Raw genomic sequence first — 14,612 nt, 5'->3', positions numbered from 1 at the left:
GATCCGGCGGAAGGCTTGACCAGCATCAGCGACGGACTCCGGATTGTGGCGTGGTGGCTGTTCTCGAAGGCAAAAGAACGACTCTATGCTCATGATTATTACTGCAGAGCATTATTCATACGCAGCGATAGCAAGACCCCACCTGCCAGAATATCGCGGGTATCATGGTGCGACTAATGCCAGATTGGCGGAGTCGACAATCAGAGTTGCTCTATCTATAATCTAACTAACCAACTCGAGTTCTCTAGCGGTTCCCCCAACTGTCAGTTGAACCCCAGAAAGCTTTGGGATTCGTTCGTGGTAGCGATCCCTGCGCTGCTCTGCTTCTCCCCTTGGGCCAGACGAGAAAGAGCAGACGATGTCCCGCTGCGGCTTGTCCAGGTCAACGTCGCAGCTCCCGCGTGGCTCCCATCGCAATCTAAGCCTACTGCGGCGGCCACTTGCATCGGCATCACAAGAACGTCGCAGCTGGTTCGCCATGGCAAATCGCTTATCTATTCGCCCCCTCGTTCCCGCTAACCGTCTCCAGAGTCGAACCAAGGGTCTTTTGATGTCCGCTATCCAACCAGCTTTGCTGGCTGCACTATCTAGACTTCCCAGTAGTATAGACACGTCCGCTACTACTACTACTCCGGACAGGGTTGTCGCATCTGCATTCACTGGCTAGTCGGTTGTTCTAGTAGCCGTGATGTCGCAATGGCACTCGTATATAGTTCCTCTCCCCGCCCGGTCCTGACCTGATGGTCCCCCTTCTCTTCCCTCGATCTCTAGTGGACATCCATCCCGTATTATCTTCGATCCGTGCCTAGGCGGTGCCCAGCGTCCTGCCATTGCTCTTTTCGTCTTTCACCGTGGACGGTGTTTTCCCTTCTCTTCGTTGGACACCGATCCAGGAAGTGCCCTCTTGAACGGGCTTTTTTAGTATTGATTGGTACAAAAGAAACCAACAGAGACAGAAGAGGGCTGCATCATGGAGAAGGACATTGGTTCCAAGGCGGAACCGACTACGACTGCCGACTACACCGCTCCTCCAGCATACGGCGACGTCAATGATGCTCGGCCTGGTTTGGGCAGAAGGATCATTGATAGCTTCAAGCGGGATCCGAATGCCCGTGTCGCGAAGTCAGGCACGCCAGGCGCAGATGGAAACGCCTACGATATCGAGACGGCTGCGGCCAACACGGCCAGCTCGCCTCTGCAGCGTCGTCTGAAGGGCCGTCACCTCCAGATGATTGCCATCGGTGGTTCGATCGGTATGCAAGAGTTCTTCCATTGATTAGGATAGATAACTAATAGGCATCACAGGCACTGGTCTTTTCGTCGGCTCGGGATCCGTGTTGCAAACTGGAGGCCCTGCATCGGTCCTCATTGCTTATGCTCTGATTGGTGTGATGCTGTACTGCACGGTGCATGCTCTGGGAGAGATGGCTGTCCTGTTTCCCGTTGCTGGTTCCTTCTCCGCTTATTCGACTCGCTTTCTGGATCCCGCCTGGGGTTTCGCCATGGGTTGGAACTACGCCTTGCAGTGGCTGGTCGTCTTGCCTCTTGAGATTGTCGCTGCGTCCATGACCATCGACTACTGGGGCTCCCCAGTCAACAACGCCGCTTGGGTTTCTATCTTCTGGGTCCTGATCGTCTCCATCAACTTATTCGGTGTCCGCGGGTACGGTGAAGCTGAATTTGTCTTTTCCACCATCAAAGTCATTGCCGTGGTCGGTTTCATGTGAGTTGTTCCTCCCAAGCCTTCTCCCATTGAGGTTCATTCCGAGTTCTGACTGGCCATAGTATTCTAGGTATTATCCTCAACTGCGGCGGCGGCCCCAAGGGCGGTTATATTGGCGGCAAGTACTGGCATGACCCTGGTGCTTTTCACAATGGCTTCAAGGGGCTTTGCAGTGTATTCACAAATGCAGCCTTTGCCTTCGCCGGTACGGAGCTGGTCGGTCTCGCGGCTGCTGAAGCAGCCAATCCCCGGAAGACATTGCCTACGGCCGTCAAGCAAGTATTCTGGCGTATCACGCTCTTCTACATTGTTTCTCTTTGTCTTGTTGGTCTTCTCGTCCCATATACCGACCCACGTCTCCTCGGGTCGTCCAATGTGGATGCTGCTGCATCGCCCTTCGTCATTGCCATCAAGAATGCTGGTATAGGCGGCCTGGACTCCGTCATGAACGTGGTGATTATGATTGCTGTCCTCTCCGTGGGAAACTCATCTGTCTACGGCTCCTCGCGTACCTTGGCCGCCCTGGCTGAGCAAGGTCAGGCGCCGCGCTTCCTCGCCTACATTGATCGCCAGGGTCGCCCTATATTTGGAATCATTCTTTCGGCCGCCATCGGTCTTTTGTGCTTCCTGGCGGCAACTCCAAAGCAGGAGGAGGCGTTTACTTGGATGATGGCACTTTCGGGTCTTTCTTCCATCCTCACGTGGGGCTCCATCTGCCTGGCTCATATCCGTTTCCGTAAAGGCTGGAAGACGCAAGGGCACAGTCTCAACGAACTGGCTTTCCGCTCGCAGGCCGGTCTTATCGGTTCCTGGATCGGGTTCATCTTCAACTTTCTTGTCCTCGTCGCCCAGTTCTGGACTGGTTTCGCACCGGTCGGCTACGGTGATTATACTGCTGGCGAGCTGGCAGAGAACTTCTTCGAGGTCGGTTATCTGTGTGTCCCTATTGTGATCGCGTGTTATGTCTACTACAAGATTCGCTGGAAGACGCCATTTATTCGCGCCAAGGATATGGATCTGAGTACTGGCCGTCGCGAACTGGATATCCAGGCTCTCCTGATGGAGGAGCGCGCCGAGCAGGCTAACTGGCCGGCCTGGAAGAAGGTTTACAAGTTGTTCTGCTGAAGTTGTATGGCTCGAGATTCCCCTTACCAGCGTGATTTCTTTTTCTCTATTATTCTTTTCCAATCAATACAGTTCTCATGTGTACAAAAGAATTTCTCTCCTGCTCTGGCTATCTTTGTGATGTGGAAGACCCTGGATGGTAAGCTGCCGGCTAATCGAGCAGTTTAACTTCTCTTGGTGGACTTTTGTCCTCAACCATAAAATGTTTCCTCTTTTCTTTCTTTTTATGCATGTACCTGGAGTATGTATAATAGGGTAGAAAAACAACATGATACTTCAGGCCCTCCAAGGAGGTGGCGAATCTTATCCCAATTATCCTATGAGTACCTAGTTTTCATTTTCTGACATCCATACACAAACAGTGTATCTACAGGGGAATCTCCATCGGGCCCCATCTTCAGGAATGCTAGAAGACCCTACCATAGAGTAGTACCATACTACAGAAGCTTTTCAGCCTGTTCACATATGTAAACATTGCTTCTCCAGCAGAGCGCGCGATCCACGCGATTCCAAACACTGATCCGCGCCGTTTCAATCAACTAGTTATCTGTTTATGGTGAGTACTATAGAAACGACCCGTTCAATCCACAGCCCATCACGAAGGGAGTGTGGCTGAGCTCAGTATCGAAGCAATCGAAGTTGGTATTATTTATTTTCCGGGAATAATCCAGGTCGAGGCCCTGGAGTTTGTTCTTGGCATGTTTGCCTTCTGTGGCTTGTTCAAGTAGTACGAATAAAATAAAATAAAATACGTAACGGAGAATAACGTTCCGATAACTTACTTACCTACTTACTTACTGGACCGTACCATACTGTGGATAATGGTCTATACGGGTCGCCGTAGAGAGCAAACAGCGGGTGGAGGTCCGCGTAAGTTACATTACATTCTGTAGCCAAAAATAGGGACGAGAGGGGGACGCGACACATGGGACGGGGGTAATTTGATTACGCTAGTGCAAACCGAACCAAAACAGCTGCGTGGAATGGCTGGTAATGTTACAGTTCATTTTACCAGGTTCTTACAAACGGGCTGAAAAGAAAGCAGAAATGGCCGTTTCGTCTCCAACTGGGCTGAACGGGCGGTTGGCGCTTCCCAAAACTCCACTCAACCTCAATCTAACTCTACTCTAGTTTCCAACAGTCTGGCTATTCTTGTCTCTCTTCTCCTGGGTTGCTGTTCCTTGGGACTCTTGTCTGTGATTTTTGCTTTCTTCATTAGCCTGCGTTCTTTCGAATCAATACGCCATTGTTCCCTGTTTCTACTTCACGAAACCTGGGAGATACGATCTTTCCCACTCGTTGTTCCCTGCGCTGTAAATTGCGGGTTCTTTTCCTTTGCGGTTGGTTAAAGGTATTGTTACCTTGTTGAAACCTGTTGATTTTGCTGTTTAGCGCCGTCGCATACCACACGCAGCAGTACATACAGGGTATGCCTGCTCAACGACAACCGGTGCGACAATAAGATTCTGTGGAACGGATATAATTTACACCCCGAAGAGTTGCTGTTGGGTTTGTTTGGAAGGCAGTTTTCCCCTTCAGCATTCACTGGTTGCGTGTGGTGACCTATTCACCTAGCTGCGACACTTGCGTATGAACCAGCCGCCGACAACGTGTCTCGTGGCAGGGATTGTTCTTGGTGCATCATCTGCTCTACTCTCCTTGACGGCAGTTCACCTATAACACTGTCCTTTACCTCTTTGCGAAACAACCTCGCTGTCTCCGCTCCTTTTCGTGTCTCGAGCTCTGATTCTCCGCGATGCCTGGATTTGCGGACTCGTTCTGGACGCCCGACTACGCAAGTGGTCTGGGCGTCGTCTACGGGAAGCTCCAGCAGGGGATTGCGGAGAACAAGCAGATCCTTACCATTGCGACGATGCGAGCCGATGCGGAGGAACTGTACAGTAACAAGATTGGTGATATCGCACCTGCGGCGGATCGGATATCGAACGGCTTTGGCAAGGATGATGGGGCTAGCGTGAGGAAGGTTCGTTGATGAACCCCTACTTGGAGGACATTTGGAGTTGAATACTGACTTGGCGTGGGCGGTAGGCGTACGAGGGCGTCCGTGGTGAGATGGTCGAAGCGGCAAAGGCTCACCAGAAGATCGCGTCTAATATCCGAGAACTGGTGGTCGTCCCGTTCAGCCGCTGGTGCGACCAACACGAGGCCAGGGTCCAGATCTCGCACGACGAACTGCAGGCGCGTATCAAGGAACATACCAAGCAGGCGGATCTGGTGAAGAAGCTGCGCAGTCAGTACTTCAACAAGTGTCGACTGGTGGAGGACCTGGAGGAGGAGAACAAGCTTGCGTTCCAGAGTCCGGACTCGAGCCCCAAGAACAAGCCGCCGACGATCGTTCTTCCCGATGAACAAACGGAGGAGCCCGAACCGATCGAGATTGGTGACCTTACGTACGGTCCGGATGAATTGAAGAAGCTCCTCACCCATATGCTTGAGAATATCCGGCTGGGAGAAACGAAGGTGCCCGTTGTGGGTACTTACCAGAATACGTCTACAGGCGTGGAGATCGTGGAATACCTCCAAAAGCACTTGAACGCAACTAGCATCAGCTATGCGGAGAGGATCGGGCAGGACTTGGTCGACAACGGGTTCCTGCGCCTGGTGGGCAACATGGGCAGCACTTTCGCAAACAGCTCCCGCATGAACTACCAGTGGCGGCCAAAGGTGTTCCAGATCACTGGGATCCCGGAGAAGAAGAAGCCTCTCGCGCGTGTCGCGTCTGCTGGATCCGTCGATAGCTCGTCGGAATCTCCGACTATCTCTGCCGTCTCAGAGATGCTGGCCGGCTGGAATCCACTGAATAACCCGTATGCCAACGAGACGCAATCTGAAAAGCTGCACCGGGAAGCCCGCGAGGCCGACGAACGCTACAAGGCGGCTGTGCAGAAGTTGGATCAGTTGCGATGCAGACTGGAAGAAGAGATTGTCGAGAATCTCCGTTTCATGGAGCGGTGCGAGCTGGACCGTCTAAAGGCGATCAAGTCTGTCGTTCTCGACTTTTCGGGTGCCATCAGCAATGTGATCCCCAGCTTGCAGAGCACTGTGGACCACATGATGCTGTTCCAGGAGACCATTCAGCCGCTGGGCGACCTGCGATATCTCCTGGAGAATTACCGGACCGGTAGCTTCGTTCCAAAGGTGCAAGCCTACGAGAACTACTATGGTTCTGTGGAGGGTAAGGACTCTGCTCTCTCTAGAGCAAAAGAATAAAAGGTCATGCTGAACTGACTGATTATTGTAGATCAAGTGTTTGGCGTGGACTTGGAGGCCAGGGCCAGGGCTGACCGGAAGCGTGTTCCTATTCTTGTTACGACGATTTTGACTTTCCTTGACAACCGTAAGGGTGGATATCTTATCCTTTGAACTGGCCTGATACTAAACTTGAATTAGACTACCCGGACCTCGAAGGTGATGAGGCACGACGTGCCATCTGGCTTCACGACGTTCCTCTCGCGGCCACGCATCATCTTCGTAATGCTCTGAATTACGCCAAAACCGATGCCCGTGAAGTGTTAGAGAAGTACGAGATACCCATTGTTGCGAGCGTTTTGAAATTGTATCTCCTTGAACTACCAGGTTTGTGCCCTCAATGCAAAGACAGTCTCCGCATTGGTACTGACATCTCTGCAGATTCCCTTGTTTCTTCCCAAGTATACGAGATAATCAAAACGATCTATTCCACTACTGCCCACGAGACCACCGAAGAAGGGCGGATCAAGGTCCTGCAGAGCACCCTTGGCCAGCTCCGTCTCAACAACATTGCCACGCTTGATGCGATCATGACTCATTTTACTCGTTTAATCGACCTGACCTCTGCTGATGAGGCATACATTGCCGCGTTGGCTCAGACTCTGGCTCCCTGCATTCTGCGCCCTCGGATTGAGAGCAGCTTGACCATGAACGAGCGCCACAGCTATCGACTGATGAGGGACCTCTTTGCTCACAAGGATGCTATCTTCGACGAACTCAAGCGCCAGTCTAGCAGCCTGGGATTGGGAGCTGGAGGCCAGCCTCGTCTCCGGGCAATCAGCACGGATGAAAGCAACCGTCGGGCAGCTATGGAAGCCCGTAACCGTGCCATCGCCAACCGCAGCCGTGCGACTAGTCCGGCACCGGGGAGCCGACACCGTCGGGACCGCTCTACCGATGGATCTAGATCAACGAGATTCCCTATCAACCTCAACAGCCCGAAGACCAAGACCAGACACAGCCTAGAAGTTCCGAGCAGCAACGAGTCTTCTCCTGCCGGGGACCGCAATCTCACCAAGCTACAGCACAACGTTGAAGAGGCCATCAACGGCGCCAGTTCCGAGTCTGCTAACTCTGAAACGACGTCTGCAGCAGCCAATTCCACCGAGACGGAAGCCACTAATGGATCTGATGACTCGCCCACCCCAACTCCTACTCCGGCCCCAGTTCCCAGCGGCACTGTTGAAGTCGAAAAGCGCGATTCTCTCACTCGCATCGCTGGTCGCGTTAGCCGCAAGCCAGGCCTCAGCCGCGGAAGCGTCACGAGTCTGGGTAGCGGCACCGGCAGCAACCGCAACAGCGTCGTCGAAGCATCTGAGCCTCTGAAACCAGTCACTCTTGAGGACAAGCCGATGGATGACTAGATCTCTTGCTTCTCAACCAAATGATGGCTGCAATGTAAATTTTAGCTCAGGGGTGAGAAATCTATGTATCTACGCGCTTGATGTACCTTAACCAACCTACTACAACCCCAAAGACATGTATCTCTATACATACGTATGTCCGCATGGCTTTGACACGCAGAGAACAAGAAAAAACCACCTCAAACGAAGGAGAATACCAAAAAAGCAGGCTTCTATCGCGAACTAGGAAACCTATCTTCCTTCCTGCTCAGCCTCCTTGTCTGCTCTTGCTCTGTTATGTCAAGAATTTCTTCTCCTTATTTGTCTTCTTTCTTTCATGTATTACCTTGGGGCAAATTCGATACCATACCATTCCATTCTGGAGAAATCGATTCAGCGAATTGATTGATTGATTGATACCATTTATTCATCTCCATCTCCATCATTATGTACCTCGCCGCAAAATCCCGGAATGTTTAAAACGCTTAGGGTCATCCACATGATACCTTTTTACCTGATACCGACTCTTGTCTTGTTGTTTTTTTCTCTTGTTTTGTGCGTTATTTCCTTTCCTCAAGTCATCTATTTATTTCTTGTCGTGAATGTGAATACGTTTCAGCTTCAGTATCTAGCCTGCCTATAGTCTTGTTTCGGGCCTCGGGAGGTTCTATATTACTTAAGGCTAGGTATAGGATAGTTAGGTCCGGCTGATTTGTTATGTTCTGCTATGTGTATGCTATGCTAAACTTTGCTCTGTTTATACTTTTATCCTGCAATTACCCATGGTCCTTGAGTACAATATCTTCCATAGTGATACTGATTGAATTGGTATCTGTATCTGTATATGATGATTTGGCGCTGCTCTCTAATGCTAGACATGTGAATGGTGACAACCTTTTCTCATCCGTGAACCAATGCGCTGGACAGAACCAGCCAGCTTATGCAAAACAAGACCGTACACCGGCTAATGATAAATGCACATGAAAACGACAAAACTCCTTGACCCATGCAGATAATACAGTGTAGAAAGCGCTCGCGGAAACGAACGTCAAACAATCCAAGACGCCGCGCTTCAATGTAGCAGTTGTACGAAACGACAACAAAAACAAATTACAGGCCCTCCCCCGAAAGGAGAGCCCTGAGAATGCCTTCTCCGGGACCGGAGATATGAGTCTCGACCTCCTTCTGCGTAACAAAGCACGCGAGACCCTTCTCGTCGAGGGACTTGCTGGGAGTGGACGATCCGCTACCGCTCTTCGACGGGGTGCGCAGAATGCCTGAACCCGTAGGCACAGTGCCCCCGCGTCCACGGCCCTGGATCTCTCCAACGAGACCCATGGTTTCCAGACTGCTGATCACATCCTTAAATTCAGTTCCTGTCAGGGGTTGCAGCACGTTGTCGTTACGACACAATGCGCAGTAGGTGTCGTATAGCTGCTTGATGGTGGGAGCACTCGCCCTGCTCTTTGTCGGAGTGCTGTAGACGTCTCCGTCACGACGCTTCCTATCCAGCGCAATCAGCGCACAGAGGGCCGCCTTCTGCTGTAGATTCAGCCCCTGTAGCCTCTGCGTCGTACCCTGTCCAAAAGCAGCTGAAGTGATACGGGCGATGTGGGCAATAGTAGCTCTCGGGGCCGTAAAAGGTGTGTATACGGCTGTTGAGGCTGCCTTCGAAGCTGCAGTCCTGGAAGGCGATGAGAGATTGAGGTTTTCCGCCAGAGCTGTCTTGGAAGGACTGTCAGGGACCGCATTCTGCTTGTCCAGTTTCTGCAGAGTCTCTTGCTCGATAACATCAATAGCCCGCTTGATCAATTCGAAAGCTTTGCGCAGATCTCCCGTCTGCGATGCCACCTTCTTGGAGCACAGCTGGATAGCAGTGGGATGGAGGAAAGGGACGAAGTCTGAGCTGGAGTCCTGGTCATTAGGAAGCAATGACCGGAGACGGGTGGTGATCACGTTGGCAATCTGAGGTGCAGTGTAGGGCAAGAATGGAAGCATGCTCGGCTTCAGGTTCTTCGCCTTCAGACGCGGGAGGAACCGGTCTGTCAGATCCAGCGCATTCGCAATTCCGATGAGCATGAGGCACGAGCGGCTGTGCAGGGACCACTCAAACAACGAGTACAGCACTTCGGAATCGGTCGTCAAGAGATGGTCAATTTCGTCCAAAGTCACCAAATACACAGTATCTGGCTTCTTCGTGGCGATAAACATGTCTTTCAGCCTGTCGGCCTCAGTCTTCTTGAAAACCTGCGAGTCATCGCATAGATCGCCGACCAGCTTTCCGTACACGTCACGAGCACTTCGCATGCTAACACAGTTGACATGTGTGACTTTGACAGTCTTGCCAAGGTCCATGTCCTTGCACACTTCTTCCACCATCGCACTCTTTCCCGTGCCTGGAGGCCCGCTGACGTAGAGGCAGCCTCCCCTTCGCTCGTCCACTCCATTCTGGATGAACGAGGTCAATTGCTCGCGCTCTCTGTCTCGTCCAACAAGGCGACCCGGGCGTGCGCTTCGTGCAAACAACTGCCTCGCAGGAGTGTAGACCGTTTGCGTGGTAGCCGTCGGGGTAGAAAGATGGCGGGGTGTGCGAGGCGTGAGCGATCTTCCAGCGCCTACTTGCACTCTGTGCCGGGGAGTGACTGGAGGAGATTGTGCAAGTGCATCTCGATATCTGGCCGACTGCGGAGTCTTGAACCCGGTAGATCTGGGATTTTCTTCTATCATCCGGGTCAGTCGTTTCCCGGTCCATCTGCGACTACGGACACGAGGACTTACCAGTTACAGATTTGGCGGCAGAAACGTGGGAATCGTTCTTCTTGGGCGATAAGGGCTTTTCGTCAGAAACGGTATGTTTCGAGGGTACGTTACCGACCGTTGAAGCCTTGACGTTAGGGTCGTTCTCCTGCTGCGGGCTGCAGTCCCTAGTGCGAGATCTGAGTTGGCGTGTCGACGATATAGATGGGTTGCCCACTTCCTCGAGAATTCGGGGTGCTCGCGTACGACGCTTGCTGGGCGAGCGCAACGGCAATGCTGGACAGGAAAGAGTCAGTGAGTGGAATGAAGAAAAAGGAAATATACCAGAGTAGACAGATACACCTACCTTCTGTTCCAATGGCGCTTCGTTGACGCTTTCCCAGGACCGTGGCTGCCATTGTGCTTGTTGATCTGTGGTGGTGGTGAAAAGCGGCGAGAGCGATCTTGGATGAGGATGTACCTTTGAGAGCAGGCACGGGGGGGTATCCCCAGGGGGGGTATCCGTGAGGCACGCGCGCCGCGTCCAAGTTGTTAAAGTGGCAGGAACGCGAAGCGCGTTGCGAGCCGACGCGAGGCAGGTCGTCCGAGGTCACGTGGGACACTCCGCGCGCTCCATCATCTGCTGCAGCTAGGAACGAAGGGCTTCGGTCTTTTTGACGGCTATGTACCTAATCATTTCCTATGATTTACACTTGGGCTCGGGATCAATTGACCTTATATTCAGGGGATTATGTATTACGAGTTCCCGTCTCCAGATGGTGCAGACGAGTGCCGTGGTACTGGTGAACTTAGTGTAGAGACTTGTACATGTAGTTCAATTTTCTTCGGATTCCCTGATCGGGCTATATTGACACAAGCCACAGATCGTTACGGTAGACCGGATAATCCTGTTATGCAGATGATGCACAAGTTTTGTGCATAACTGCAGGTTGGGCTTCTCTGGAACGCCGTAATTGTGCAGCTGGCATAATTGTCTTGGCGCCGGTTGGAGTTACCCATGGCCGGAGTCGGAAAATCATATTATTCCTGCAGGTTCGCAGTACTGCGTCACTCTCCGCCAAGAGCAGATGACGATGTCCACACGGTGCCTGTCACCGCCAGCACTTGAATGCTGTACGACATGAAATTTTTTTGAACGCCATCTTTTGTTGGATCTTTGCCGGTTCCTCAAACAGATTTACAGAATTCGTATCCGTTTTCCCGAGATCCGTCTACTACCTCCGCTATATTGTTGCATCCCACCCATAGTTTGCAGCTGTTTGCATCTTCGACTCGCCGCTACAGTATCCACCACCACATATCGACACTGTTGTTTAAATTTCCCCGCGCCGCAGAACAGGACGTCTTGATTATTTTGACTAATCACCCACGCACGAGTCTATCCTTATCTGACACCCACGATGGATGACGACGTGGTGGCTCAGTTCACCGAGATCACGGGCTCGTCTCCAAAGCTGGCGTCTCAGTACCTTGAGCTGGCCGATTTCAACCTTGAGCAGGCGATACAGCTCTTCTTTGAAAATGGAGGGGCGGAAATCGGGGAACAGCCTTCTGCAGAGCCCCAACGACCTTCTCGGCGGGCAGGCTATGAGGATGAGTCCGGAGTAGTCCATATCGACTCCGATGACGACGTGCAAGAAATACGATCGTCTTCAGCTCGACCGGGTGCGTCAGGTGCCGTTGGAGGCGTATTTGAAGATGATGCTGCCATGGCCCGACGGTTACAGGAGGAGCTATACTCAGGTTCCGGTGCAGACAGCTCGGATGGTGTGCGGGCTCCCATGGCAAGAACGACCGAGCGACTGGTCGGACCGGAGACGGATGTCTACGATGATAACGACATGCACAGCGCTATTCTGAGCCAGCTGCGCACCAGGCAATCAAGAAGCAGTCCGTGAAACCATCTCCGACTAACTCCACTGACAAATGCTGACCTTTTGTCCTCTTTCTAGATCGACCGGGGATATTCAACCAGAGAGATACTTCGTCTATCTGGGCCGGTGGGAGCTCGGATGCTTCGCACCGTGCGAGTCTCGCAGCAGCGACTGGTGGTGCGTCAGAGGCGTCTTCAAAATCCAACATGCTTGCGGAGATGTACCGTCCTCCGTTCGAGTTGATGTCAAGACTCCCTTGGGATCTTGCCCGTGAAGAGGGACGCGAAAATGAGAAATGGATACTAGTGAATATCCAGGATCCCTCCATCTTTGATTGCCAGGTATTGAATCGAGACCTGTGGAAGGATCCCGCAATCATGGAGACGGTCAAGGAGCATTTTATTTTTCTACAGTACTCCAAGGACGACCCGCGAGCTGCTCCCTATCTACAGTACTATTTCCACGGCCACGATGTCTCCGACAACTACCCTCATATCGCTATCGTCGACCCCCGAACCGGCGAGCAAGTGAAGGTCTGGTCGGGACCGCCTGTAGTTAAGGCAGCCGACTTTCTCATGCAGCTCCATGAGTTCCTCGACCGATACAGTCTAAAGCAAAACGTGCGTAACCCTGTTGCCAAGCGGAAACCCGAGAAAGAGAAGACGATCGACGCGATGACAGAGGAAGAGATGATGGAGATGGCTCTTCGAAACAGTCTTGGCAGCGGAGAACCTGCCAGGAAGGTGGAGGACCCGGATGAGCTGACCAAGGGCGAGGGAGATGTTGAAGGCAAAGGCAAAGATCGGGCCGTAGAAGAGGACGAAGATATGGAGGAGGCCGAAGAGGAGGCCGCTGCGTCGCCTTTCTACTCCATTCCCTCGGACCGTCCTCACGTGGAGCCACCGGCTGACCCTGCTACAACAACGCGCATTCAATTCCGCCACCCATCTGGTCGAGTCATCCGTAGGTTCGCTTTGTCTGATCCTGTACAGCGAATTTACGAGTGGCTTAAAGCCGATCCACCGCTGAAGGAGAAGGCGGGCGTGGAGTTTGAACTGAACGCGATGGGTCAAAACTTGATCGAGCAGCTGGACACCACCATCGCAGATGCTGGCTTGAAGAACGGAACAGTCATGATCCAGTATATTGAGGATTGATCCATAGATGCTACTGTCCATCATAATGGGTAATGGATCGCACTTTTGCATTTAATGAGGCGTTATGATGACACGAAACCCGCAACGACCGCCCGCGCTGGTGCCGCGGACTTGGAGCGGTCCTTTTAAAGCGAAGGGCCTGGGCCTGTGGGATCGTGATAGAGGGAGGTTTCTTTTTTCTCTTGCTGCTCGCATTTATTTGGACGATTTCCAGCCGATGCCGCGCTATGATATCCCGGGTGTTCGCCGTCCGCGCGCCCTGTGGCCGCAGCGATGACCGGTTTCTTCTTCTCCAGCTCAGAAATCGTATCCTTAACTGAGACCACTACCACCAAGGAGTACCATAATCTGAATCTACATTTGAAGCTTTTGCTACAGCTGATATTTCATTTAATCTGGTTCTCCACTCGCCCATGGGTCCGTCTAGTAGCAGCTCAACGCCAAGGCCTGATAGATGATGGTAACGAAACTTGCATGAGCAGTCTTGGTAGCTATCTTCTTCACCTGCAATCGACTTGTAGATGACTGCAATTAGTTACCAACCCCTCCTCTTGTTAATAAATGTACCTAGGTAGACACCGAGTCTTGTCCCGCAGCGCGGAGATACACAAACTACCTAACTAGGCGACAGCTCCAATCCAGCTTCACCGCCCAGCAGCTTCCCCGACCAACCCCGCCTTCCCCCAATCACGCCAACTCATTGACAGCTCTTCAGAGTCCATCAACACGCCAAGTGGAATTGTCTGGTGGTTTTACATGGCTGCATGTATAACGGGCCCAGGTTGTGAGAGATAAGACGGGAGAACAGCAAGCTGAACTAATCCCGCTCTAAGAGATGGTGATCCATGGAACACGGCAGTTCTGTTGATGGTATGTGCTGTCCCGCTCTAACGGCTGGCGCTCTCTATCTGTTCCTAGAGGTCGATAGGGACTCAACAACAAGACAATGCCAGCATTATTGTCGCGATAACTGTATTAACTCATCTGGCCATTAGTCGATCTGTCACCATAAGCCTCTGCCCTGTGAACTTTCACGCGAAGGTATGTTTATTATTTATCTAACCTTGATAGATTCACTGTGAGCTGGACCCTTACGGCTGCGGCTGTGTTTATCCCTAGAGAGCGGTTCTGCTCCACCAAGGGAAAGTGACCAGTCTCACCGTCGGGTTGGCTCCGGTCCCATTTGGACCTCGCTCCTGCATTCCCCCCGATCCTTAAGCTGTCTGCAAGGACTTGGTTGCTAGTAGCAGCTCTGCAGCTTTCCTGCGGACAGCTGGTATTTTGGCTGACTCCTAATGTTTATAGGTAATCTAATTTATCTGGGACAAGTCCCCACGGACTTGTCGTGCTTCTTCTAATCGCC

The 14,612-nt window shown here is 52.2% G+C and overlaps 4 protein-coding genes across 4 annotated transcripts; 3 read left to right on the top strand and 1 right to left on the bottom strand.

Annotated features, from left to right (window-relative positions):
• The first annotated feature begins 819 nt into the window (after positions 1-819).
• Positions 820-2,886, top strand: C8Q69DRAFT_177257 (amino acid transporter). Its single transcript, XM_028625824.1, has 3 exons — positions 820-1,253; positions 1,306-1,723; positions 1,786-2,886. The coding sequence occupies exons 1-3, from the start codon at positions 971-973 to the stop codon at positions 2,846-2,848; spliced, it is 1,764 nt and encodes a 587-aa protein (XP_028488228.1). The 5' UTR covers positions 820-970; the 3' UTR covers positions 2,849-2,886.
• Positions 2,887-4,401: 1,515 nt separating this feature from the next.
• C8Q69DRAFT_177132 (hypothetical protein) lies at positions 4,402-7,830 on the top strand. Its single transcript, XM_028625823.1, has 5 exons — positions 4,402-4,832; positions 4,898-6,044; positions 6,111-6,206; positions 6,260-6,445; positions 6,500-7,830. Exons 1-5 carry the CDS (start codon positions 4,605-4,607, stop codon positions 7,480-7,482), a joined length of 2,640 nt encoding a protein of 879 aa, XP_028488227.1. The 5' UTR covers positions 4,402-4,604; the 3' UTR covers positions 7,483-7,830.
• Positions 7,831-8,571: 741 nt separating this feature from the next.
• On the bottom strand, positions 8,572-10,872 carry C8Q69DRAFT_490712 (putative cell division control protein Cdc6; the record flags this gene model as incomplete). Its single annotated transcript, XM_028632130.1, has 3 exons — positions 10,565-10,872; positions 10,240-10,494; positions 8,572-10,181 (listed from the first exon to the last, which is right to left on the bottom strand). Exons 1-3 carry the CDS (start codon positions 10,614-10,616, stop codon positions 8,572-8,574), a joined length of 1,917 nt encoding a protein of 638 aa, XP_028488226.1. The 5' UTR covers positions 10,617-10,872.
• A 415-nt stretch (positions 10,873-11,287) lies between these two features.
• Positions 11,288-13,386, top strand: C8Q69DRAFT_176967 (hypothetical protein). Its single transcript, XM_028625822.1, has 2 exons — positions 11,288-12,108; positions 12,171-13,386. Exons 1-2 carry the CDS (start codon positions 11,619-11,621, stop codon positions 13,247-13,249), a joined length of 1,569 nt encoding a protein of 522 aa, XP_028488225.1. The 5' UTR covers positions 11,288-11,618; the 3' UTR covers positions 13,250-13,386.
• The last annotated feature ends 1,226 nt before the right edge of the window (positions 13,387-14,612 follow it).

The sequence above is a fragment of the Paecilomyces variotii genome (genome assembly GCF_004022145.1).
Source record: "Paecilomyces variotii strain CBS 101075 chromosome Unknown C8Q69scaffold_2, whole genome shotgun sequence".
Taxonomy (NCBI): domain Eukaryota; kingdom Fungi; phylum Ascomycota; class Eurotiomycetes; order Eurotiales; family Thermoascaceae; genus Paecilomyces; species Paecilomyces variotii.
Note: the sequence above shows the minus strand (reverse complement) of the source record. Positions and strands in the feature narration are given on the sequence as shown.